The sequence below is a fragment of the Colletotrichum destructivum genome, chromosome 6, assembly GCF_034447905.1.
Source record: "Colletotrichum destructivum chromosome 6, complete sequence".
NCBI classification, from domain to species: Eukaryota; Fungi; Ascomycota; class Sordariomycetes; order Glomerellales; family Glomerellaceae; genus Colletotrichum; species Colletotrichum destructivum.
This window is the reverse complement of record NC_085901.1, coordinates 1,580,085-1,602,772: the sequence shown is the minus strand read 5'-3', so window position 1 is coordinate 1,602,772 and position 22,688 is coordinate 1,580,085. Positions and strand designations below refer to the sequence as shown.

Sequence of the window (22,688 nt, the reverse complement as noted above, 5' to 3'; positions counted from 1 at the left end):
AAGGTTTATTGGTGTTTGCTGAAAAAGCGACGAGTCATCTCCGATTGGATCATTTGAATCCGTGTCATCCTTGGGACCCCAAGGAGACGCAAAGACGCCCCGATTCCCTCTACAGCTTGAAGTCGGCATTGTTCTTTTCCCAGCCCCGCGGCGTCTCGTCCAGATCAGCGACTTTCTCGACCAGGCCCAGCTTAAGATTTCGGTTCCGCTCGGTGCAGAGCTCGTACGTCGTGCTGAGGTTGAACAGCAGCGTATGCGATGAGTAGCCAGTGTTGACCATGTCCTCGAACACGGACCGGGCCTGTCTGATCAGCAAGCCATCATATGTGTCGAAGTATAGTAGGGCCAGTCCTACCTCTGTAAGCTTGCCGGTGTAGAGGAGGCAGACGGCAAGATTGACTCCGACCATTTCATCGGCAAACTCCCCCTTGAGGTCTTGCCATGATTTCAGTGCGGCATCGTACTCGCCGTCGGCCATCTGACAAAGCGCGGTGATGACCCTCTCGGCATGCCTTCCGTCCTCTCCGGAGTCCTGAACAGAGCGACGTGCTGCCTCAGTGTCACCTAGGTGCAGCCACAAAAGTGCCCGGGACAGCGACATCTTGCCATCGCCGCGGTCTTTCAATGTGCTCAGATGACGTGCAGCGCCTGCGAGGTCGTCCATCTCAATCAGGGCGCCAGTGACATTGATGCCCAAGTCTGTCAGCCGTGCTTTCCAGAGCTCGCGCGCCGAGTTATCATGTCGGATCGTTGCCTTGCTGATCTGCTCCCGCGCTTCCCTCGCCAAGTCGTGATAGCTCATGACAGACCTTCGCGGGTCACTGAAACCCAGAGCCTGCAACCGCACATTGAGAACCCGCAACTCCCATGGAACGAGGTGCTCGCCGGTAGTCTCATCAATGTAGACACCGGCGTTGAGGTCTTCCAGTGCCCTGACCTCCTGCGCCGCTATTGGCGTTGCGTCGATGAGCGTCAGACATGATAGACGCGTGTACAGCAGGCTGAAAATCCTTTGGTGGTCTGCGGGGTCAACACGAGGCCGCTCCGGGCCCCCAGTGGCCGTGAGTTCCTGGACAGCAGCGATGGCAGCCGCTCGGAAGTGGCCTTTAGCCAGTAGGTCTTCCAGTGACGCATCGGCTGGTGGTTGCTTGGACGAGTTTCGAAAGGCAACGGGGATGTTGACCGGGTTGATACTGTGGTAGATTTCTGGGCGCAGGAGAAAGCCGAAGTCCTTGGTGACGGTCGTTTTCACGGGCGGCGCCGGAGAAGGTGGTGCAGCCGGCGAGCGTTGGCCTGATATCGGACGCTGCTGCGTCTTTTCCTCTGTTGCAGCGGTTTTGGGCGACAGTGGGTCATTTAGAGGTGTGCTGTGCGAATGTGTCAGTCATTGAGTCGGACTCGGATGGGAGAAGGGGCTCACTCGTCCAAGTCCAGGGGACCCTTGGTTGAAGACCGAGGACGGATAGCTAATTCAGGGCATATTCAGCTTTGTTTCTTCTTGGTACACGGAGTTCTCAGCTGTTTCGGGCTTCCTTCATGAGATGAAAGCTCTAGCACCGCCGAGGACCACTGCGGCCAAAGAACATGAAGACAAGACGGCCAATGAAGATCTTCGAGCAGCTGAACATGAGGAATGAACAAGGGAAACCCACGTCTCGTTACTGATATGTTCCGCCCATGTCCGCGATTCACCGGCTGCTGGCTCATATTGTTGACCCGGAATCCCAAAGATAGGTAATTATCGAATGTGTTGATGGAGGGATAAGACGATGGAGGTGTTGTGCAAATGGTCCAGAAGAATCGAGGTACCGAGGTCACTTGGCCCGTGCTGCGACTGGCCGAGAGCAAGGGCAGCGTGTCGGGAAAACGGCGGCTATTTGGTAGCTGGAAGTCGCTCTCTCCCACTTTGCTTCTGCGACGACAACAAACAGGCAGAGCTTCATCAGACAGCAGATTCTAAGCATCATCACAAAAGCATACACGGCTAACAAGACAAAGGTCAGAAAGAATCGGCGTGGCAAAAGGTTCTATTAGCCGGCGGTGATATCTAAACCGAAAAGGCAGAGCTTTTGATCAACCCAATATCTAGAATTTCCATCTGATATTCGTTCTCTAACCCTTAGCAGCACCGGCCTTGATGAGCAAGATGTCTCCATCTTCCACAACGTAGTCCTTGCCCTTGGTCATAACCTTGCCCTTAGCCTTGACCTCGGCTTCACTGCCGAGCTCCTTCAGGGTGGTGAAGTTGTAGACGAGAGCCTGGATGAAGGTCTTCTCGAAATCAGTGTGGATGACACCAGCAGCCTGGGGTGCTTTGGTGCCGTTACGAATGGTCCACTGGCGGACCTCATCCGTGCCCGTGGTGAAGAAGCTGCCGAGGTTGAGAACCTTGCGCATCTGCAGAACGATCTTGGGCAGAGCCGACTCGGCGCCAACGTTCTTCTGCTCCTCCTTGGACTCAGCCTCGGTCTCGTAGCGCGTCAGGCGCTCCTCGAAAGACACCGAGATAGGGATGATGGGGTCGCCTTGAGCGTGCTCCTTGACCCACTCGGCGACCTTGGGAAGGTACTTGTTCTTCTTGCGAATGAAGTCCTTCTCCGAGAGGTTCACCAAGTACACGACGGGCTTGGCAGTCAGGAGGAACAAGGGGTTGATGACCTCGACCTGGGATATTGTCAGAACAAGATCTTGCAAAATGACGTTGCAGAATCAAAGTAGGTGAAATAGTGTCGAATCAGAACGGGTTTCTTATCTCAGTAGACCTTTGGCCTTCGAAGAGCTGGGTTAAGATTGTCGGACCTTGGGTCCTTTGTCATCATTTGACGGGGGGGAGGGCAGTGTGCTGGGAAAAAACGGAAACGAAAAGGCTGCTTCCTTACCTCCTTGGGACCCCAGTTGCCCTTTCGGACTTCGTTGCCGTCCTTCAGATGCTGGAGAATCTTCTCCATGGTGGCCTGCTCCTCCATGGCCTTCTTGTGCTCCAGACCCTTGCCGCCAGAGCGAGTCTTCTTCTTCTGGTTCTCAAGGGCCTTCTCGGTGAACTCAATGTCCTTCAACCGCAGCTCATCGCTGATGATCTCGAGATCACGGGTGGGGTTGACGTCACCCTCGACGTGGATGATCTCGGCATCGTCGAAGCAACGAACGACCTGGAAGATGGCATCGACGGCGCGGATGTGCGACAAGAAGGCGTTGCCGAGACCAGCACCGGTGGAGGCACCTCGCGTCAGGCCAGCAATGTCGTAGACCGTCAGGTTGGCGGGGACGCGCGACTTGGGGTTGTACTTTTCGCAAAGCCAATCATAGCGATCGTCGGGGACGATAACACGCGCCTCCTCGGGGTCGATGGTGGCGTAGGGGAAGTTGGCGGGGTTTCCCAGGTTGCACTTGGTAATGGCCTGGAAGAGGGTGGACTTTCCGACGTTTGCAAGGCCAACCTGAAGAGGGGGTCAGCCTGATCCCGCACAGGTTCTAAGGCGTAACACCCACAATTCCACTCTTCAGGTTGTTACCGGGCCTGCCCAGGAGAATCTTCTCTTCGACGACCTGCTTCTTGGGAGGCATGGTGCGTCGTGATTTTGCGTACTGACGGGTGGTTGTGTAGAGTACGGTGCACTTGAGCACTGGAGCTTGGCGAAAGGCAGAGCTAGCTGCGCGGGGGAGCAAAGAGGGGGATGGAGAAGCGAAGAGAGGGAGGAGGATGAAGGACGTCGTTTTGACGACTCTGGCTGTGCGACCAGCCCTCAATCACGCGGATTGCCCGAGAGTGGGAGAGTAGAGCGGTAGAGAGAGAGAAGAGAGGAAGGAAGAGGAGGAAGAAATCACGAGGATTGTTGATCGAGAAGAAAAAGCTTTTGCGCCAGGCGATTGTGCGGCCTTGGTAGATGAAATTTAACGGGCCCCACCTGAAAGGAACGGAGCGGGGGTACCTAGAGGGGGTTTCGGCGCATCGGCGGAAAGAAAAGCCGGACATGCGACTTGCAGCCCAACTGGGAAACAGCAGGGGCAGGAATGACCCAAAGCTGGAAGCAAGCTCTCGGAAGGCGCGCGGGGCTGGGTGGACGCTTGACGTCGTGCACCTCTGACCTCATTCCTCTCCATTTCATTGGATCGCATTGGGCTCGACCCGCATGCGGTTAAGAGAGTACTTTGCTGTTCCGGTCAACACCACCCAATCTTGGTGGCTGATGCCGGTTCTTTGAAGTATCCTTCCCGATGCCGACCATTTGCAGCAAGCAAGACTGCCTTTCGCTGACGCCCGCATCCTGCACCGAGCACCGCCCGAGCCAAGGCCTCAGGTCTAGTCGGTAACAGGTAATAGGTACCTAGCTGCTGTGAGAAGAGAGCCAGGTGGTGGCTGCTTAGCCGGACGCATTGTGTTTGCTTCCTGGTTGTTCTGAACTGTCTTTTTGTCTTTGGTTGCTGAAACATACCGTCTATCGCTGTCCCTATTCTGTACCTTGAAGATAGATATCCAGGGTTTTCCTAGTCATTCTTATTGCGTGCGGTACCTGCACCTAACCAGCTCTTCTCTTTCCTCTCTTTTCTCTTTCTCTTTACCTCATCTAGCTCGTCTTAACCTTTTCCCCTCACGCTGAGGTACCTCAGAGCCCATCCGCGCTGCTTGACAACGTAATACTCTCGGGAAAAGAGCTCACCTCGCCCGGCAACCCGGTTGTGAAAATGGCTCCCCGATCGAGCAACCCCAGACAATCCGTTGCTTCGCACAGGTCGACATTATCGCTGTCAAAGACCGAAGTCTCGATTCATGTCTACGATCTGCTTCCTGTAAGTTCCTGGACCCACCACCGGGTTGCGCGGTACACATCGCTATCGTCGCCGTCTGCTAAACCGAGTCGCCTGCACAGCCAGGGCGGTTATCCTCTGTCCTCTGGACGGTCGGCGCGTCACTTCTTCATTCAGGCGTCGTCATTAATGGCAGAGAGTATGCCTACGGCGGACACGAGCGACGCGGGGTGACCGGGGTCTACTGGACGAAGCCCAAGACGGAGCCCCCCGGCGGCACGTTCAAGTCGGAGATCCTTCACGGCTTCACCTTTGCGACGCAGGCCGAGATCGACGCGATACTGGAGGAGGCGTCCAAAGAGTTCCTGGGTACCTCCTACAACCTCCTGACCAAGAACTGCAACCACTTCACCTCGTACCTGTGCAAGAAGCTTACCGGCCGTCCCGGCCCTGGCTGGCTCAACCGTGCGGCGAGCATCGGCGTCGCGTTGCCATGCGTGGTCCCCCGAGACTGGATCGACCCGCCCGAGTACGAAACCGCCGACGGCGCGCTCCTGGAAGACGACGATGATCACGCACACGAAGGCTCTAGGATGCTGAAGCAGTCACCGCCGAGGTTTCTCACCCAAAACCCAAAGGGCCAGGCCGAGGACGCCGACTGGGACAGCGAAGATGAGCGTCGCCGTGGAGGTAATGGCAAGGGCAAGAAAGCTGTGAGGGACACCGCAGGGCGCGATCTGCCTGCTGCCGAAAGGGCCCCTGATGGGAAGTGATGTCTATATAGCCGGGAACAGAGCGGTAAGGCATAGGTACCTGGCGTTGCAGGTCTGGCGTAATTTTCTTTTTGGTGGACTCCTATGGTTTGGACGGCGTACAGCACTTGATACCAGAGGGGATGGTTGGACATTTGCATATCGACGTAAATATCAGAATGCAAGAAAAGCTGCTCTTTGTGATATATGGTACAGTTGTACACGTATTGTACATTTGTGTTTGCTTCCTCTGCGACCCCCCAGCCGCTGCCGCCGCCGCCATGTGCCTGTATGGGATTTTTTTTTAGACACGCCTAGGGTTCTTGCTCCTCGTTCCACCAAACTTCAATCTCGTAGAGTCGGACACCCGCACGATCTTGTTTCTCCAGAATTTGCCCTCGGGGGCCATGAGGACCTTGACTGCCGCATCGCGTCCGACACCGAACCCTCTCAGCACGAGCTCAAGCTTGTTGACCTTCTTGTGCCATCCGGCGTAGTTCAGCTTCTCGAGGACGTACGCCGTCAATTGATAGGCGGCATCGTAGCCCTTTCTCCTCGACTTCTTGAAGCCGATGTTGCCGGTCGACAGAGAGATGATGGCGCCGCGGTCGGGTTTCGTCACAGTGACGTGCGTGTTGTGCTTGTGGGAGTAGACGTGCATGTGGTACGGCTCCAAGAGGTCCTCCTGATCAGGAACGAGGTCATCGAGCCCTGAGCCGAGGGGGTTAGACGCATTGCCAGAGGCCTTGTTCAGGGTATCGAGCAGCAGACTCTGGGATGGGTCAGGCGTGCTGGGCGTGCTGGGCGTGCTGGGCGTGCTGGACGTGCTGGTCGTGCTCGGGGCCGAAGATCTCCCTAGTGTCGCCGGCGCGCGCGAACCATACATGGCAGCGAGCAGCTCCTGGCCTCCTTTCTTGGCCTCATCGGCGCGCGGCGTCTGGGAGAAGGATCGGAGGAGGGCAGGAGAGCATCGGGCTATCGGTGATGGACGAGCGAAATTTTGTAAGAGGGATCTCGCCAGAAGGCGGGTCGTCGGAGCGGAGCTCATGACGGGGGAAAGGGAGATTCGTGGCCTTCCTGTCGCGATTAGGGAAGCCTATACTGCAGTCGTGATGATGGCGCACCCCGTGAAGTTTTCAGAAATTTGGCCAAGCTCGCACGCTGATTGAAAGTCTGGAGACACTGGCGCTATCTGATTGGACTCGAAAGAAGTACGTACCTGTCGGGTCGTCTTCGGTTGAACAGGGGCCCAGATTTTTTCCGCCCTCCGCCTCCAACCGAAATCGCAGGCAGAACGAGCTTCCCAAGTCTGGCCCGGCGCGAGCCAAAATTTCTCGCACCTTCACTTGCCCCCCCCCCCCCCCGAATCGTCATCCGCATCTCCCTTTCGCCTCTCTCTCCCCTTTTCTCTCTTTTTTTTCCTTCCCAGTCCCTCTATGCTTATCGTCGGGAGGACGGTCAGCTAGGAAAATTCACACATTATGAACTCTCTGGTGCAGTCGGCGAGGAGCAATCCTCAGAATGCTCTCGCGAGAGCTTCCGCGCGAGCGGTCCAAATCCACGGCAGAACGCCCGCATACCGCCGGTTACTTTCCACAGAACTCAATGGCAACGCCGCGCTGGCCTTTTCACGACATCCCTCCACATTCCGACCTACCCCGTTGCGATCGCAGTTCCTCCCTGAAGATGTCCGCTCCATCTCGAGCTCGATGCAATCGCGCTCTTTCCACCTGACGGCCCGACAGCTCCAGCAGCAGCAGCAGCAGACCGAAAAGCCCAAGACGCCTGAGGACGCCGCCAAGACCGCCGAGGAGACAAAGCCTAAGGACGCCGAGTCGGAGGCCAAAGAGGAGTCCTCTGAGAAGAAGGAGGGCGAGGAGAAGACCGAGGGCAAGGAGGAGGGCGAGCAGAAAGAAAAGAAGGATGACCTGCCGCCGCCGCCCCCCCACGGTGACAAGACGCCTTGGGAGGTCTTCAGAGAGACGCTGCAGACCGAGTTTGGCAAGTCCAAGGAATGGAACGAATCGACAAAGGCCCTCTCTGGCGAAATCCAGGATTTTGCCGAGAGCGAGAGGGTTCGCAAGGCCCGCGAAGCCTACGAGAAGTCCTCCGGCGCCATTTCGTCCGCTGCGACCACCGCCGTCAAGACCACCGCCGGGGCCATTGGCAAGGGAGCTGCTTGGACCTGGGATACCACCGCGATGAAGGGCGTCCGTAAGGTCGCCAACGTTACGGGAGACGTCCTCGACAAGGCAACGAAGCCCATCCGCGAGACCGAGGCGTACAAGAACGTCAAGGATGTTATTGATGACGGCAGCAGCTCCCGCTATGGCGGCTGGGTCGAGAAGGAGGAGCGCAGGAAGAAGCGCGAGGCTGAAGCGCTCAAGTCCGGCCAGCCCGAGATTCTTGAAGAGGATCCCAAGTACGTTTGGCTTGATACACCCCTGTGTGGGAGCGTGTAACTGACCCTAGCACAGCGCCGGCACCAACGTTACGCTCCACAAGGATGCCGCCTGGAAGGAGGCGTGGAGGGACTTCAAGGACTCAAACAAGTTCGCCCAGGGTTTCTTCAGCGCCGGCAAGGTGTACCGCGAATCCGACAACCCCCTCATCGAGACCGCACGACTGGTAACAGATAAGATCGGGGGCTGGTTCGCCGAGAACGAGACGGCGCAGGTCATCAAGAAGTTCCGCACGATGGACCCCAACTTCCAGACGGAGCCTTTCCTGAAGGAGCTCCGCGAGTACATTCTGCCCGAAGTGCTCGACGCCTACGTCAAGGGCGACATTGAGACGCTCAAGCTCTGGCTGTCCGAGGCCCAGTACTCTGTATACGAGGCGCTGACGAAGCAGTACCTCACGGCGGGCCTCAAGTCGGACGGTAAGATCCTCGACATTCGCCACGTTGACATTGTGCGCGCGCGAATGCTCGACCCCGGTGAAATCCCCGTCTTCGTCATCACTTGCAGGACGCAGGAGGTTCACGTCTACCGCAACGCCAAGTCGGGCGAGCTGGCGGCTGGCATGGAAGACAAGGTGCAGCTGGTGACGTACGCCATCGGCATCACGCGTGTGCCGGAGGACGTCAGCAACCCGGAGACAAGAGGATGGCGTCTCATTGAGATGCAGAAGAGCGGAAAGGACTACTACTAAACACAACCACTACCAACAACTTACACAACCCCTACTTATTTTTGAAGGAGTTCGATGCTGCTATTTTTTCTCCGGGATCGCCAGGCAGGTCCGAGGATGTTGGATGATGAACCATAACCCCTCCCTTCGCCAACCCTTTTTTTCCAGCCAACAAAAAAGTGTTTTATTACTTGTACCAAAAAATAGAATGGGGAAAGAGATGATGAGAGAGCATATGGGATCGGGCGAAATATTAGGGGCGAAGCTACTGCGAAAGGCGAAGCGTGGCCGGCCGGAGGGGGAAACCAAACCAAACACCGCTCTTGAAGGCTATATATGTATGTGTACGTGTAGAAGGAAGATGTCTGTCGTCCGTCTCTCACGCAGGAGAGGGATGATTTGCCATACTTGCGATGTAATACCACGAGAAATCTCAAAAAGGGTGTGCTCACCCCCGAAACTCTCCGCGTTTGTCCTCCTCTCTATCCTTCTCTCCGTCCTCCTCTCCGTCCACCTCTCCATCCTTCTCTCCGTCCTCCTCTCCGTCCTCCCGTTTTTTCACTCGTCTCGACTTGGACGTCGTGTCTTCATCCCTCATTTCCTCTTCATCCTGCGACCGGGTACGTCTCCTCTTCGTCCGGGACTGAATCTGCTTCTCCTCCACTTCCAGCTGCTCTTCCTTCTCTTCACTCCCCTTCTTCTTCTTCTCCCCCCCATGCTGCTGCTGCTCCTCTTTCCTCAACGCCTCCCGTACCTCCATCAACACCTTGCCGAGCAGATTCAACCCCCAGCATGCCCTGTCGGACGCCGGCGCCTTGTCGGGCGCGAACCCAATGCCCCAGATGCGGTCCGTCGGGCTCGCTTCGACGAGCTCGCGAGAGCCCGTCGCCAGCAGCCGCTCCCGGAGTTGCGGCGCGGCGCGGAACTTGAGGAGGTTGCCCTCGCGGACGACGCGCTCCCTCTCGGCGTCCCACCGCTCGCCGTCGAAGCCGCGGACCCTGCGCCCGAGGGCCTTGACTTTGCGCGGGTGGTCCGCCCTGAGGATCGCGAGCGCGGCGTCGGCGTCGGCGAAGAGGAGGGCTTTGCCATGCATCATGTAGTGCTCAGCCGTCCTGAAGGTGATGGGCGGGGAGGAGGCGGTGGCGGCGATGGTGAAGGGGTCTCTTGTCCACCACTGGGAGAGGTAACCCTCTGGGCCGGTCTCGCGCCAGAAGTAGATTGGCGATGTTTCCATGATGGAGATGATTGTGGATGATGCGGGTCTATTCATTTCTGAAGCGCTTTTTGAGAGACGGTTCGAGGATTCGGCGTGGTTATATGTAGGTGCGGGAGACGCAGCTGTGGATGAGCTGTCTGCCTAGCACGAATGTTAGTGCCGTCGCCGGATGAGTCAACATGGGTTGAGGCTTTGATCCCAAGTCCACACATGGTTAGAAGAGAAGATCGAACAAGGCAAGCATCCAAAAAATCACATTTGAGAACTGGCTTGCAGACTGATTGGAACATCAAAACGTTATTATTGCTCGGAGGTGGTATTAGATGGCTTCATTGTCATCCGTTGACTCATACTCTCATCAGTAGCATCTTCCTTCTCCCAAACACAACTCACTCAGCTAGAGCCCGAAAAGAACCCGGCAATCTGCTCGTGCCTCCTCACGGCATCCTCGAAACTCGCCACGCCGGCCGCCCCCTCGCCCTCGGCGAACGCCTCGTACACGGCCCCGATACACCTTGCCGGCACGGGCAGCCCGTCCTGCCAGTCCGCCCACGCCCATGCCACCCTCTCGACCACGTCGCTCTCGAAGTCGTGTACCTCGATCCGGACCGCGTCGCCGTCCGCGAACGCCTGCAGCGCCGCGCTGTCTTGGGACACGAGGCGGATCTCGCCCCTCTCGCCGTGGACCGTCCACGCGAGCTGCGGGTCGCCGGGGAAGGGCTGCCCGCGCCGGAAGCGCGCGAGGAGCGTGGCGTCCGTCGCGATGAGGTCCGAGGGCGGGAGCGTCGTCGTCGCGACGATGAGGTCCGGGACGTCGTTCGGGATCGTCTCGACAATCTGCTTGGTCGAAGGGTCGCGGATTCGGATGTTGGGCCGCTGGATCTGCGCGTGGCTGTGCCGGATGGCCGCCTCGCCCAGGACGTGCTGGATCTGATCAAACACTGAGAGCATCGGGAATTGCATCAGCAAAAACCACATACGTGACGGATGGAAAAGGGATACGCTCGACTTACGGTGTCCGAACCCGATGGTGACGATGTTGCCCCCGATCTCCCGCTGGGCGAAGTACTTCAACCCGACCGGCAGAATCTCCCGGTCAATCGAGCCACCGGACGCCTTGATCTCGCTGCTCAGGACTTTCCCGATCCGCCCTTCCTCCAAGAGCTCCCGGACCTTCAGCAACGCCGGCGCGAACCGCCCCTGCACCCCCACCGCCGTCCGGCCGCCGGCCTCCCTCGCCGCGTCCGCCAGCTTCCGCGCGTGCTCGACGTCCTGCGCGAGCGGCCACTCAACATAGACGTGCTTCCCGGCTTTCACGCTGGGCAGCGCCGTGTCGTAGTGCTGGTCAACGCGCGTCGAGACGACGACGAGGTCAACGTCCGGGTCTGCGGCGAGGTCGGACGGGCTGCCGTAAGCCTTGGTCTCGGAGGGGAGTTCGTAGGCCGCGACGGCGCGGCGGGCTGCCTCGACGCTCGAGTTGCAGAGGGCCGTGATTGTGTAATTTGAGCGGCCGCGGGCGGAGAGGAGGTAGGGGAGGTGAGCGCGGCTTGCCCAGCCCGTCGTCGCGGTGGACGAGAGCCCGATGATGCCGACGCGGATAGGTGCCATTGTGAGTGGTGGTCCAGTTTTTGGGCGTCAGAATCGATCGTTGGTGAGTCATGAATGAGATGAGAGCCAGGAGGTAATGATATATAAGTGAATGCGAGGGCGTGATGATGATGTGATTGTTGTATTTGTAAGACTGCCGGATTTGTAAGCTCCGCGGGATGATGTGCACCTTGGTACAAGCTGGTTGAGCTCAGTCTCACGGGGGATCCAGAGAAACAAAATGTCTTTCGTTGATCTTTCAAACAGCCTTCGATTGTAAGCTACCACGGCCCAATGGCCAATATTTGCCTTGCATAACCTGCAGAGATCCCCTTGAGGTAGGATAGGTGTGGTTGTTGGTCACCCTATTTTAAGGGGATGTCTGCGAGGTACAGGAGTCGCACAGTGGTTACTGGGCCGCGACAGCTTCCACGGACTGAGAGGGATTTCTCCAAATGGCGTCGTGGAGGTCCAGGAGGTCCGAGGACATTGTGGGAGGCCATTTACGGCATCTCTTGTTACGCTCGTTAGCTACAGCAGGCTTTCCCCGTTGCATCAAATTTTGAGGTCATATGTCACTCACACTGCAACAATGCGCGACTCATACTAGGAATGATCTCATTGATGTTGGCAGTGAACTACCTAAACCAGAAGCTACTCTTTGCCATAGAGTGTTTTGGTTTTGGCGCAGGTCGCAAAGTCAGCCACTACGTCTCGAAGGTTAACACAGCTTCCAGCTATTCCTATATTTACTGTGTCTCAACCTCTGTCTGCTGCTTATAGTTCCAAAGTCTATTCCAAGTCGTTTCTTACTACTACTAGGTCCTTTCAAGTAGCTGTTCGATCCTGCTCTGCTGTTAGTAAGATTCGTTAGGATGCTTCCCCAGTTCTTTTCGCTGTTGTTGGAGCTCAAGTACAACGACCTGTGCACTCTCATTCACTGTTGCTTAGTTAGCAGGTGTTTCTTGCGATTCTTACGCCTGGTTTCCGACATTGTCGAAATCTTGACATGCCTGTCTTCTCTGCTTTGGAGCCCTGCGCTTCCATTCTGCTTGCTTTAAGCTGGCGGAAGAATGCCGCACTTACAATGTGATAGACTTTTCTTGTGTTTGGTGATAGGCCAGTGCTGTTGAGGCGAAGGGCTTCTCGTGTCTACGCTCGTAGATGGTCTTGAAGCTGTTGTGTCTGAGGCGTCGCGCCTTATAATGATCTTGGATTCCACTGTATCAACCATTTCCGGACACGTCGGATTGCGCGACGGTCCGTGGATGGCTTACTTTAACAGGTTGATCCTAACGTGGTGAACTGACAAGCATGATAGAAAGAAAGCTCATTGATGTATGGGCTGTCGTTGTTTTGTGAAGTATTTGTAGAGAGTGTTGTTGATAACATGGCTAAACGAATCGGTATGTAATTCAGCGGCGGGTTGAATCGGAAAGTCGGAAAATCACGCAGTGCCGAACCCACTTCCAAGGTTTCGAGACCCAGTCGTTGCTAGATAAAGCTGACAAGTAACTACCTTGGGAAAAGGAGAGACAGTCTTGCTTACTGTTTCTTTTTGCTTTGCCCTCTATTGCGAATACAATCTTCACGCGCTCCTAGGATCATTGTAACCCTGCCTCTTTTCTACTACAACTCCTATCGCTACTATCGCAATGGGTGCCTCTTTGAGCGACGCGCCTGCTGGGCCGCAGGGCATTGATCTCTACTCCCGCTTCGCCCTTGCTGGTGCCCTGGGCTGTTCCCTCACCCACGGCGCCTTCACTCCCGTCGATGTGTACGTTGGTTACTACTCGCGCCGTATCATCTCGTCCAGCATGACGAGCAGCCCGCCTTGTTCATCCCTGTCCTCTGAACCCCAGCTTTGCCTACCTGCTTGTAATCGCTTCCCTCACTGACACACACCATTCAAGCGTCAAGACCAAGATCCAGCTTGATCCGGCCACCTACAACCGCGGCATGATTGGCGGTTTCCGCCAGGTCATCCAGAATGAGGGAGCTGGTGCCCTGTTGACCGGCTTCGGCCCGACCTTCACCGGATACTTCATCCAGGGGGCCTTCAAGTTCGGTGGGTACGAGTTTTTCAAGAAGCAGGCTATCGACTTGATCGGCCTCGACGCCGCGCGCCAGAACCGCACTGCCGTCTACTCCGTCTCTGCCGCCTCTGCCGAGTTTTTCGCCTCCATCGCCCTCAGCCCTCTTGAGGCTACCCGCATCCGTCTTGTTTCGACTCCAGGCTTCGCCAACGGTCTCATTGGTGGCTTCAGCAAGATCCTTACCCAGGAAGGCATCGGCGCTTTCTACTCTGGATTCGTCCCCATCTTGTTCAAGCAGTACGTTGGGCCGTTCCACACGTGACACGTCTCGCGGAATTGAAACTCCGACTGACAGAGGTATCCAGGATCCCCTACACCGTCACCAAGTTTGTCGCTTTCGAGAAGGTTTCTGAGGCCGTCTTCTCCCAGCTCGACAAGTCTAGTCTGTCCGGTGCTGCCCAGACGGGTGTGAACCTGGGTTCTGGCCTCATGGCCGGATTCGCTGCTGCCATTGTTTCTCAGCCGGCCGATACCATGTTGTCAAAGATCAACAAGACCAAAGGTCTGCCGGGCGAAGGCGTCCTCTCGCGCCTCGTCAAGATTGCCGGCGAGCTTGGAGTCCGTGGATCTTTCGCCGGTCTCCCCACCCGTCTGTTCATGGTCGGTGGTCTGACCGCTGGCCAATTCGCCATCTACGGAGACATTAAGAAGGCTCTTGGTATGCTGCTTATTTTCAGTTTTCTTCTTTTGTTCTTAATCGAGTTTGACCATAGCTAACTCTGTATCCAGGTGCCACCAACGGTGTTGAGATCGCTAAATAGGTTAATAATGCTCCGGGAGCTTGTGTACCATAATACCATAATAGAAGGGAATGCGTTAGACCGTTACATATGCCACGGAAGACCATCTGTTTTCTTACTTCTCTCGCCTGATACCGTGCTCTTGGACCCAGATCAAAAGAGCGCGCTGGCCTGTTGCGGAATCATACCAACACTCCGAACACTGAGATTATCTTGTGCACCGATGCCAAAGTTATGCGGCCTGACGTTCAGCCATAGCGACTCCTCGCTGCGGAAGAACAACAGCTCATCCCGGCGAAGTGTAACCGCGGTAGCCTCGGCACTGTGTCCTGCTGCTGCGAGTATGGCATGGCGGAAGAGGGAGCCGCCGACATAAGGATAACCCAACTTCACTACGAATCGTTGCAAACTCCGTGTTTTTTGGAAGAGATTACGCCAAAAGAGTCATTTTTAATCTTTAGGGAAGCGAGAACCCTGAGACAGTGATGAGAAGAGAGCACACTGACAGGCCTGCGACTTATATGCTGTATAGAAGAACAACGAAACAAAAACATCAAGCCAATAATGTGCCGCGAGAACTGAACAAACATGATTTAAGAACTGGCTTTAGAGAATGCCGTGTTTGCCAAGAGCTGCTAGACAACTCACAGTAGCAGTCTGGTAAGTTTGTATTAGTAGGAAAACGTGTTTGTTTTCCATGACCGCGTCCATAATGGGGCGGCTCTTGTAACAAGGTCACAGAGTTAACGACAGACTTAGAGGACGATATGTCTCATAGAGGAACGTCTCTTATAAGCTAAGCATCCTTGAGAGAAAGCCTACAAGAAATGAGACTTTATACTTTTGGGTACATAAACTCTATATGTATACATCATTTAGGATACTATCAATAAACATTATTTTACATATCTAGTTATAATCATCTGACGCTACGATAACAACCGCTCTATGTAGAATTGTGTATGTACGGCATTCCCCGGTCGTCGGCCGGCAGTCGTCCCGCCATAATCCGCGCTGGTTGGTGGGATCGCTGCCAACGTCGCCAGCATGATTTGGGCTGCCCATTTCCAGTTGCCCTGCCAAGCGGAAAGGTCTAGGATTCGCGACAGATACCCATATCATTGTTTTTTAACGATGAAAAAGACTAGTAAACGGTCAAAGCCAACCCTAGCAGTCAGAGGCCAGTATTTGGCATCCGTATATCCATCAACTCTTTAGCAAAACCCCTCAAAATCAGACCCCTGCGAGAATTAAGGCGCTGATTCCCTACAAAATTAAGCGCCTCTCTCTTCTACAGCAGAAGTGGCGTAATAGAGGTGCTTGCTCTAAGACAAGTGGCGGCTGGTCCTGCATTATAAAGGTGGAGGGGGTTTTCTGGCAGTTGGCTCAGCGGAGGGAGGACCTCAGCAGATCCTGACTTACAGCAGTGAGCGAGGCGCAAACCGGGAGTTTGTATCGGCCGACGAACCTCTGCCCAGGTTCTCAGTATGGGGTTTTCGTGGGAAAGGGAGGAAGGAAAAGCTAGGCCGCGGGCATCCAAGATGTACAGAAGCTGTACGGCGAACCGTTGATTCCTACAATGATAGTTTGTACAAGCGCCATTCTATGCACTAGGTATGTTAAGGGGGTGGTTTATATTTGTAGGTAAACTGCCTGTTCTTGGTCGCACTTTTCGCACGCGTAACGTCCGGATGTTGTAAGTGTAAGCAATTCGATCGATTTGAAGGACTACATCGACCACTTCTCGGGGAGGGGGTTATACAAAGCTAGATATACACGTTAGATTTAAAAGATGCTCATTTAGGCTCCCAGTTTGGCGACTACGTAAGGGACTGCTGAAGGTTCTAACTTAGACCTTTCTGTCTAGACTTCCTACACTTCTGGAAGTGGTTGACCTGTTCAAAATGGCAATACTGCGTTTCATTGATAGCTCTAAGCAAAGAACCGAGCCATACTCATAGAAAACCATGACTATCTCACCGCCTGCTCCTCTCACCCTCAAGTCAGCACCAGAAACGCCGAGGCGAGCAGCCCCCATATTCCGAGCCCCGCCATCGTAACGACGGGCCTCGCCGCGGCGCTGTCGGCGATGTTCAGTCCGAGGATGTTGGAGATGGACAGGTTCCGGTCGTTGACCGACAGGCAACTCCTGAAAGCGGCAAGCGCCCTGGCCTCGTCCCTCTCGTACTTCTCCGGCAGTTCGCACCACTCGTAGCAGTTGTCGATGAGCTGGACGGGATTCGGCGAACAGCAGGCCACCATCGGGGCTGCTGAGATGTTGCGGCCGGGGATGACTGCCCAGCTGATGTTCTTTGGGATGGGGAGATCCGAGCGGATGCTGTTGCCGGCGCAGGCCTTTTTTTTTTGGCTCGATGGAAATTGACCGGGCTTCGGGGGTTGCTTGGGTCTTAAGGGGTGTTGGTGGTGACTGCGTGGCGTGTCTGTTGTCAGGATGCAGTCGACGTTATGGTGAGGCTTCGGCGGATCGTGTATGGCAATGACGTTAGGTGCTGTGCATACGAAGAGCTCAAAGGGGCCTCCAAAAACATTATCCTTATTCACAATCCGTGCTATTTACACACTGCGAGAGAGGTACTCGGGTCTCTTTTTATGAGGAGCATGGGGTTCACACAACCCCTTCACACGGTTGCCTAAAATGGTCCTATTGGAGCAGTTTGCCGGTATGCCAAGTCGTAGGGCGTAGCATTCTTTCGAGTGTAACTCGCCGCCGCCATCGTGACCTGGGCTGTGATGCTTCGGTTGAGGATCTTCACGGTTTGGCATTCGTAGTAGGGCTTGGCGATGACGTCGAAAGGATCGATGTCAGACGCTAAAAGAGTTGGCGTCGAGTCTTTGGGGAAACACGAGTGCCGCAGCCCTACTTGACACATAGTGGAACATGGTGGGAGTGTCTTACACGGAGCAACGGCAACGGAGCGAATGAAATTGTCTTGGGAGTAAGTCGTTGATGAACGGAATGACTGCTGCGTTTAATGGATTGTCTGTGGCGTCCGGTACGTTCTCGCTCATGAGTTGCGGATGAGCACCCACATCAGCGCGTCGCGATCCCGAGACGCTCAACATGCTCGCAAACAGCCCCTCGGTCTATTCGTAATGACCATAATCTTCTTTCCCCTCCCTTTCAGCATCGCCAACAAGTCCGCCGCCCCATCTTTGAGCTATGTTGACTCGTCAAAAAGCAGTCTCACAGACTTTCAGGAGCTCATCCAACCAAAAACGCGACAATTTCATTTTTCTAACGGAGTCGTCACATTTTGGCTGCGTTGCTCATGTTGCGGAGCCTGGCGGAGCCTGCTTGTCGTCGGATACCATGATTGATTCACTCAGCCTACCTCAAGGTTCAACGTTCTCAGCCTGTAGCTACACACAAGTGGAAAGGTAGAAACCGGAGAGCGTCATGGTTTACTAAAGGTGTATTACTGACCAGGACACTCCCGTTCCCAAATACCATATCCACCGCGATACGTATCGCCCGAAACAGCACGACATATGGACTAGTAATGTACAACAATGACCTAGTAGTGATTACCTCCTCACACCACCTCATCACCCCCAATAACCTCGTCAAAGTCACGGATATCGTAGCCCATATCCCTCGCGCTCTCCACTCTCTCGTTGGCCACGCGCTCGACGTGCCATGCATCCCATTTCGCCTTGTCCTCCGGCGACTCCACGGGCGGCTTCTTCGCAAGTCCCTTCTTCCGGAGGCGTCGGCGGTGTTGCCGCCTTTCGTAGAAATCGAGGGTGCCCATGTCGACATTGGTGATGTCGGTACCTGTAACGAAGTCCATGACGTCTGCAAACAGGTCTGATGCGTCCTCGGAGAACTGGATGGCGACTTGACGGCCCAAGCCATTCGTAGCCCACTCGTCGAGCTTCACTGGGATCGCAACACCCCAAGTCGGGTCAGTTGACGACCAGATGCATGGTGTTGAGGAGCACGAGGCTGGTCGACAGTAAACTTCGCACATAGCGGACTCGGCGGCGTACCACAACGAGACGATGAGGAAGACTAGCCCGACGAAAGTGAGGCGGAATGGCTTGCGCTGGTAGAGGCTCGGCACGGGAAGGTGAAGATAGGAGACCTCCTTGATCAGAGGCGCGTCTACACAGTCCGGGCAATCACGGGCGTGATCCGGATGGGGACGGTGGCGCGAGGCTTCTTCCGTGTGTTGCTTCTTCGAGGTCTCCGTGGCCGTCTTTTCTTCTCCTTGTTTGCCCTCAGCGTGAGCAACCTGCCCCTCCAAGCGTTCGATGCCCTGTTTGGCCGTACGTATGTTTTGAAGTCCGTCTGTCAGTGCCTTCCTCATTCTGTCGTATTGTTTCAGCTCTCGGTCCCGTTCGGTGTCTGTCAGGTTCGGCTTGGCAGCGACTTCCTCCCTCTTGATTGATATCTCGTCAAGCATAGACTCGATCGCGGGGGAGGGCGCGTTTTGAAGTTTCTCCAAGTTAAACATTTCTTCGAAATCGTCCAGAGTGGAGTCCTCAATTTGGTGTCTGCGCTGAAGCTCAAGGAGGTCGTCCTTTACAGTTGGCGGTTTGACCGAATTGGTCAAGGGGGGCCGAGGCCGAGAGGTTGACCTGTTGCGGCGTCGTAGTACCGAGGTCGTAGTCGTTCCTTCGGATTCTTTCTTCTGTACTTCACCACTGTTTGATCCGGAACCTGTTTCGTTTAGGTTGGAAAAGGACGGTGCTCCTGACAAAGGACGTGAGCCTCTGCGACTTGGTGGTCTGCCGTGGCCTGCATCTGACGTCGGTTCCGGCCTCATCAAGGGCTTGATGTCTTCTTCGACCCGTTCGGTCCGGGTCGTCGCGGGTGTCTCAACGAAAGCGCCCGTTACTTTGGGCGTAGGAAGGGACATCGGGTCAACCTTGGTAGGTCGGGGAGTTTCGCCGGCAAGGAGGTCCTTATCCTCATCCTCGGTGGAAGGCGCTGCCGACGGTGCTCTCGATCCTCGTTCGGATAGTGCGTCGGCAGCCGCAAAGAGATTCATCTCTTGTGCGATCCGCTCGGTGGGATCGCCGTCCGATGAAGCCATGCTCTTCCGACTGTCCTTAGCAGAATCGGTTGAGCGCTGGCCAAGATCTCGACGTCGCCCGCCAAACCCTGCGGCAGACTTCGGTCTTTCTTCAGTTTCCGATGGCTTTGGTCCATCCGCCGGACTAAGCTGAGGTTCGCTAATGATCCCAGTACGAGCAGGCTCAGGGGCTTTGCTGTCTGTTTGACTGGTCTGTGGCAGATCAAACCTCGACTCGGGCTCTCGGACCACCGTTCGTTCGCGTTGGGGGTCGGTTTGGCGTTCCATCCTACGTTCACTTCTGCGCTCACTCCAGCGGCGCCGGATTTCGGGTTCCTTGGCGACCTGTTCCGTAGCTTCTTTTTGTGAACCCGCCGCAGCCGCCGTGTCCTGGATCCCGCCCTCGGATTTGCCCCGTTGGTGGCTTTGGAGACTTGCGTACTCACGTCGACCGATACTATCCTCGCCAATCGCCTTCGGTTTTTCGCCTTCGGATTTGCCCCGTTGGTGCCTTTGGCGACTTGCGTAGTCACGTTGGCCGATGTTATCTTTGTCAAACGCCTTCAGTTTCTCACCATCATCGGCGTGAGGCTTCATCGCCTGGTCTATGGTCGTAGTCAGACCTCGGGTCTCGGGAGCAGGACTACTGCTAGTAGCTCTCGAAAGTTTCTGAAGCAAGTCCCTCGAGTCCTCCCTCCTGTGTACTGTCTGAGGCCTTGTGAATTTTGGGCTTCCCAGGTCCTTCCGGGTATCCTTGGGTGACGTGTCGTGCGACTTGCTGTCCTTAGAAGCCAGATTGTTGCGGTAGATAGTGACGGGCGTATCGGGTATATGTTCACCATCCTCATCCGCTAGTTCCGAATCTTCTCGATCTTCGTCGAGAGAAGGTGCCGAATTCCTGGCGTGTTCGTTGCTGCGCCGACTTTCTGGCGACAAAGACTTTGACATGGAGTTATGCTCCCGAATCTCCTCCAGTCGACTGGAAGCCATAGCCTTCTTCGACAGAGACTCCGCTTCTCGTGCTCGTATGGTGTCTAGTTTCGTGTTTTTTGGCTGGGGCTGCTCTTTTGTCTCTTCGTGCACCGGTAGGTCGTCGTCGGGAGTTGGGTAGTATGAATGTGGCTGCGCCCTTGATTGCTTGGCCATCTGATCTTCGGCCACGGCCTCCCTCTCGCTGATTCCCTGCAGTCTTGTGTTTCTAACTAGTGACTGTCGCTTCCGCTGCTCAGCAAGCTCTGTATCGGCCTGTTCTTCCCGCTGGCGAATCATGTCAATTCTATTGTTTGACCGCCCAGGTCTAGTAGCAGCCCCGATTGACGACTCCCGGCTGGAAGGCCCAATGGTTTTTGGGGCAGCAGGACTACTATGGTCATCAGCGTATGGGCTGCTGCTGCTGCTGAAGTTTCGACGGTTCGCGACTTCGCCGAATGCCGTGCCGGCCATTGTTATGCGCGGGCTGTCGGAAATCTGCAAGTCTCCCGCGGTAAAATCGGCTTCTAGCTGCCAGGCGTAACTCTTCTCAGGTGAAAGCGGTTCGTGATTCGCAGAAGGCGGCCGAGATGTCGGTGGGGTAGGTTCCTGTGGAAGGACGGCGGCTTCGGTAGAGGGGAGTGGCGTGTCGGCTGCAGTTGAAGTCGTGCTGATGGATCGCTTGATACCCATTTCATCCTGCTGCAACAGTTCCTTGATCCGGCCTTCTGGAACATGGCTCTTGGCGAAGGCCGGTGGTCGAGGACTGCCGCCCAGGCTGCCGTAGCTTGTTCTTCTACCCAAGTTCTGGCCGCCGTTCAAGCTACTGTTGCTCACCTTCCGACCCAGGCTCTGTGCCGAGTTAAGGCTGCTGCTGCTGGTCCTCCTTGCCAAAGTATGACCAGTCTCGGCAATCCTGGGTCCCGTTACAGCTTTGCCAAAGAGGTTATCTGGCTCTCGTTGTGTCTGTTCCATCTCGCGCTCGTATTGGGTGAGTCGGCGGTCGAAGCTTCCAGAGCTCGAGAAGCTGTTCTGCGATCCGGGGCTGCCTCCATACCGCGCCACGTAGTTATCGCGCAAGGAATCGTTGGACAATCTTGAGAGAGGTCTGGGACGGGAATAATCAACCGCATCTTTGCCCAAAGATCGTCGTGATCTGGCTTCGTCATGAGTCTGCCGGGTTATGTATGGCCGCGGGGCCGGACTGGGGGACGCATCAATGGCCGGAGAGGCTCTGCGCGCCCGCTCAAGAGTATGCACGCGGTTTTCGTCGGCCAGCTCCCAGGCTTTGGCAACAGAAGCACCTGTCCCTTTGGCAAACATTCCAACCGACTTGGGCCGTGGTATACGAGAGCCCGGGGAAATGATCTCGACGGAGTGGTTGGAGTTGATTGACGGAGTCTGCGAAGCAGAGCTCGATGGGCGAGGAATCGTGGCTCGTGAGGGTGGGCGACCAGTCGGATTGCTATTGTTCGTAGGTGAGTACCCAAAACGGTGGGATGCTGTCAACGTCTGGGCGGGATTGGGGGGTTCGAGGCTCTCTCTCGACGATTTGGAGAACAGCGGTTTCCGGCCCTCTTCGTCGATAGTCAATTGAGTAGAAGCGCGACGATTCGCACGCGCGCCAAAGGCGTAGGAAGGGGATCGGTTGTGGTCCATGGCGATCTCGGGTTGCGACCACGTTCGTAAACGGATGAGAGTGACAGGGTCAAGCTGCGCGGCGCTGCATTATTCGGGTTTGCGATTTGGCGAAAGACCGCGTCATATCAGTGCTAGACGCGTCGGAAGTGGTGGGAAACGAAGCTGAGGCGACTTTTCAAGTTGCAAAAGACATTATCGCCGCATCACTTTGCATCTTGGTTAGGGGGAAACGTGTTGCGCAAAGGAGAAGGTGTGAGGGTCAATATTTTGGTCGGAGCACGAGCAAGTGGTGAACCGCGTCCCCCACTGGAAATTGACCGGGGGAGCACCCTGGGCTTCCTTCCTTCTTAGACTCGAACCCCCACATGGCCCCTCCTAATCTCGGGGCGGAAAAACACCGGCGCAACGCACTGGTCGGCAGCTTCCAGTTGACATGGCCCAAGCTCCGAGACGGTCCCTTTCCCCAGGCAAGTTAGGTACCTTTACGGCCTGTAAAAGCCGTTTGAGACTAACAGTCTGGTGAACGTAAGTGACGTTGAAACCCCATTTTCTTTGATTCATCAACCCATCTGCGCAGATTTCTGCTGGGCTCGCTGCAGAGAGGTCCACAGAGTCTAGATGCTCTGCTGGCCTCAATTGAAGCAGGCCTCTAGATCCCATTGACCTTCAATACCCCAAGCGAGGATTGCCGAATGAGCTATTTGTCCCCTGTCCAATTACCCACTCTAAGTCCGGCCAGACCGGCGAGCTATTCCTCTCCTGGATAGGTT

The 22,688-nt window shown here is 55.7% G+C and overlaps 10 protein-coding genes across 10 annotated transcripts; 3 read left to right on the top strand and 7 right to left on the bottom strand.

Annotated features, from left to right (window-relative positions):
* Positions 1–109: 109 nt before the first annotated feature.
* CDEST_09676 (Putative tetratricopeptide-like helical domain superfamily) lies at positions 110–1,707 on the bottom strand (the record flags this gene model as incomplete). The annotated part of the gene is made up of 4 exons (XM_062925835.1): positions 110–301; positions 356–1,367; positions 1,421–1,466; positions 1,653–1,707. The coding sequence occupies 4 exons, from the start codon at positions 1,705–1,707 to the stop codon at positions 110–112; spliced, it is 1,305 nt and encodes a 434-aa protein (XP_062781886.1).
* Positions 1,708–2,112: 405 nt separating this feature from the next.
* On the bottom strand, positions 2,113–3,564 carry CDEST_09675 (Putative ribosome-binding ATPase YchF/Obg-like ATPase 1, GTP binding domain-containing protein; the record flags this gene model as incomplete). The annotated part of the gene is made up of 3 exons (XM_062925834.1): positions 2,113–2,664; positions 2,880–3,437; positions 3,490–3,564. The coding sequence occupies 3 exons, from the start codon at positions 3,562–3,564 to the stop codon at positions 2,113–2,115; spliced, it is 1,185 nt and encodes a 394-aa protein (XP_062781885.1).
* Positions 3,565–4,171: 607 nt separating this feature from the next.
* CDEST_09674 (Putative PPPDE peptidase domain-containing protein) lies at positions 4,172–5,800 on the top strand. The gene is made up of 2 exons (XM_062925833.1): positions 4,172–4,788; positions 4,869–5,800. The coding sequence occupies exons 1-2, from the start codon at positions 4,684–4,686 to the stop codon at positions 5,517–5,519; spliced, it is 756 nt and encodes a 251-aa protein (XP_062781884.1). The 5' UTR covers positions 4,172–4,683; the 3' UTR covers positions 5,520–5,800.
* Position 5,801: 1 nt separating this feature from the next.
* Positions 5,802–6,651, bottom strand: CDEST_09673 (Putative small ribosomal subunit protein uS11). The gene has a single exon (XM_062925832.1). It carries the CDS (start codon positions 6,544–6,546, stop codon positions 5,803–5,805), a length of 744 nt encoding a protein of 247 aa, XP_062781883.1. The 5' UTR covers positions 6,547–6,651; the 3' UTR covers position 5,802.
* Positions 6,652–6,859: 208 nt separating this feature from the next.
* CDEST_09672 (Putative Tim44-like domain, NTF2-like domain superfamily protein) lies at positions 6,860–9,138 on the top strand. The gene is made up of 2 exons (XM_062925831.1): positions 6,860–7,920; positions 7,976–9,138. The coding sequence occupies exons 1-2, from the start codon at positions 6,980–6,982 to the stop codon at positions 8,649–8,651; spliced, it is 1,617 nt and encodes a 538-aa protein (XP_062781882.1). The 5' UTR covers positions 6,860–6,979; the 3' UTR covers positions 8,652–9,138.
* On the bottom strand, positions 9,079–10,214 carry CDEST_09671 (Putative YbiA-like superfamily protein; the record flags this gene model as incomplete). The annotated part of the gene is made up of 2 exons (XM_062925830.1): positions 9,079–9,987; positions 10,200–10,214. The coding sequence occupies 2 exons, from the start codon at positions 10,212–10,214 to the stop codon at positions 9,079–9,081; spliced, it is 924 nt and encodes a 307-aa protein (XP_062781881.1).
* Positions 10,215–10,237: 23 nt separating this feature from the next.
* CDEST_09670 (Putative gfo/Idh/MocA-like oxidoreductase, NAD(P)-binding domain superfamily) lies at positions 10,238–12,810 on the bottom strand. The gene is made up of 3 exons (XM_062925829.1): positions 12,520–12,810; positions 10,860–12,373; positions 10,238–10,787 (listed from the first exon to the last, which is right to left on the bottom strand). Exons 2-3 carry the CDS (start codon positions 11,452–11,454, stop codon positions 10,240–10,242), a joined length of 1,143 nt encoding a protein of 380 aa, XP_062781880.1. The 5' UTR covers positions 11,455–12,373; positions 12,520–12,810; the 3' UTR covers positions 10,238–10,239.
* A 153-nt stretch (positions 12,811–12,963) lies between these two features.
* On the top strand, positions 12,964–14,375 carry CDEST_09669 (Putative mitochondrial phosphate carrier protein SLC25A3/Pic2/Mir1). The gene is made up of 4 exons (XM_062925828.1): positions 12,964–13,210; positions 13,347–13,766; positions 13,835–14,187; positions 14,259–14,375. The coding sequence occupies exons 1-4, from the start codon at positions 13,089–13,091 to the stop codon at positions 14,288–14,290; spliced, it is 927 nt and encodes a 308-aa protein (XP_062781879.1). The 5' UTR covers positions 12,964–13,088; the 3' UTR covers positions 14,291–14,375.
* A 1,892-nt stretch (positions 14,376–16,267) lies between these two features.
* Positions 16,268–17,053, bottom strand: CDEST_09668 (uncharacterized protein; the record flags this gene model as incomplete). The annotated part of the gene is made up of 2 exons (XM_062925827.1): positions 16,268–16,779; positions 16,915–17,053. 2 exons carry the CDS (start codon positions 17,051–17,053, stop codon positions 16,268–16,270), a joined length of 651 nt encoding a protein of 216 aa, XP_062781878.1.
* Positions 17,054–17,646: 593 nt separating this feature from the next.
* CDEST_09667 (uncharacterized protein) lies at positions 17,647–22,152 on the bottom strand. The gene has a single exon (XM_062925826.1). It carries the CDS (start codon positions 21,934–21,936, stop codon positions 17,824–17,826), a length of 4,113 nt encoding a protein of 1,370 aa, XP_062781877.1. The 5' UTR covers positions 21,937–22,152; the 3' UTR covers positions 17,647–17,823.
* Between the last annotated feature and the right edge of the window lie 536 nt (positions 22,153–22,688).

Bases quoted from the DNA above. Each gene is read 5' to 3' on its own strand.
- CDEST_09669 (XM_062925828.1), top strand. From the start codon at position 13,089: ATGGGTGCCTCTTTGAGCGACGCGCCTGCTGGGCCGCAGGGCATTGAT. The intron at 13,211-13,346 runs GTACGTTGGTTA...ACACCATTCAAG, and splicing joins GCCTTCACTCCCGTCGATGT to CGTCAAGACCAAGATCCAGC. The intron at 14,188-14,258 runs GTATGCTGCTTA...CTCTGTATCCAG, and splicing joins AGACATTAAGAAGGCTCTTG to GTGCCACCAACGGTGTTGAG.
- CDEST_09667 (XM_062925826.1), bottom strand. From the start codon at position 21,936: ATGGACCACAACCGATCCCCTTCCTACGCCTTTGGCGCGCGTGCGAAT.
- CDEST_09672 (XM_062925831.1), top strand. From the start codon at position 6,980: ATGAACTCTCTGGTGCAGTCGGCGAGGAGCAATCCTCAGAATGCTCTC. The intron at 7,921-7,975 runs GTACGTTTGGCT...ACCCTAGCACAG, and splicing joins ATTCTTGAAGAGGATCCCAA to CGCCGGCACCAACGTTACGC.
- CDEST_09673 (XM_062925832.1), bottom strand. From the start codon at position 6,546: ATGAGCTCCGCTCCGACGACCCGCCTTCTGGCGAGATCCCTCTTACAA.
- CDEST_09674 (XM_062925833.1), top strand. From the start codon at position 4,684: ATGGCTCCCCGATCGAGCAACCCCAGACAATCCGTTGCTTCGCACAGG. The intron at 4,789-4,868 runs GTAAGTTCCTGG...TCGCCTGCACAG, and splicing joins ATGTCTACGATCTGCTTCCT to CCAGGGCGGTTATCCTCTGT.
- CDEST_09670 (XM_062925829.1), bottom strand. From the start codon at position 11,454: ATGGCACCTATCCGCGTCGGCATCATCGGGCTCTCGTCCACCGCGACG. The intron at 10,788-10,859 runs GTAAGTCGAGCG...CGATGCTCTCAG, and splicing joins CACCATCGGGTTCGGACACC to TGTTTGATCAGATCCAGCAC.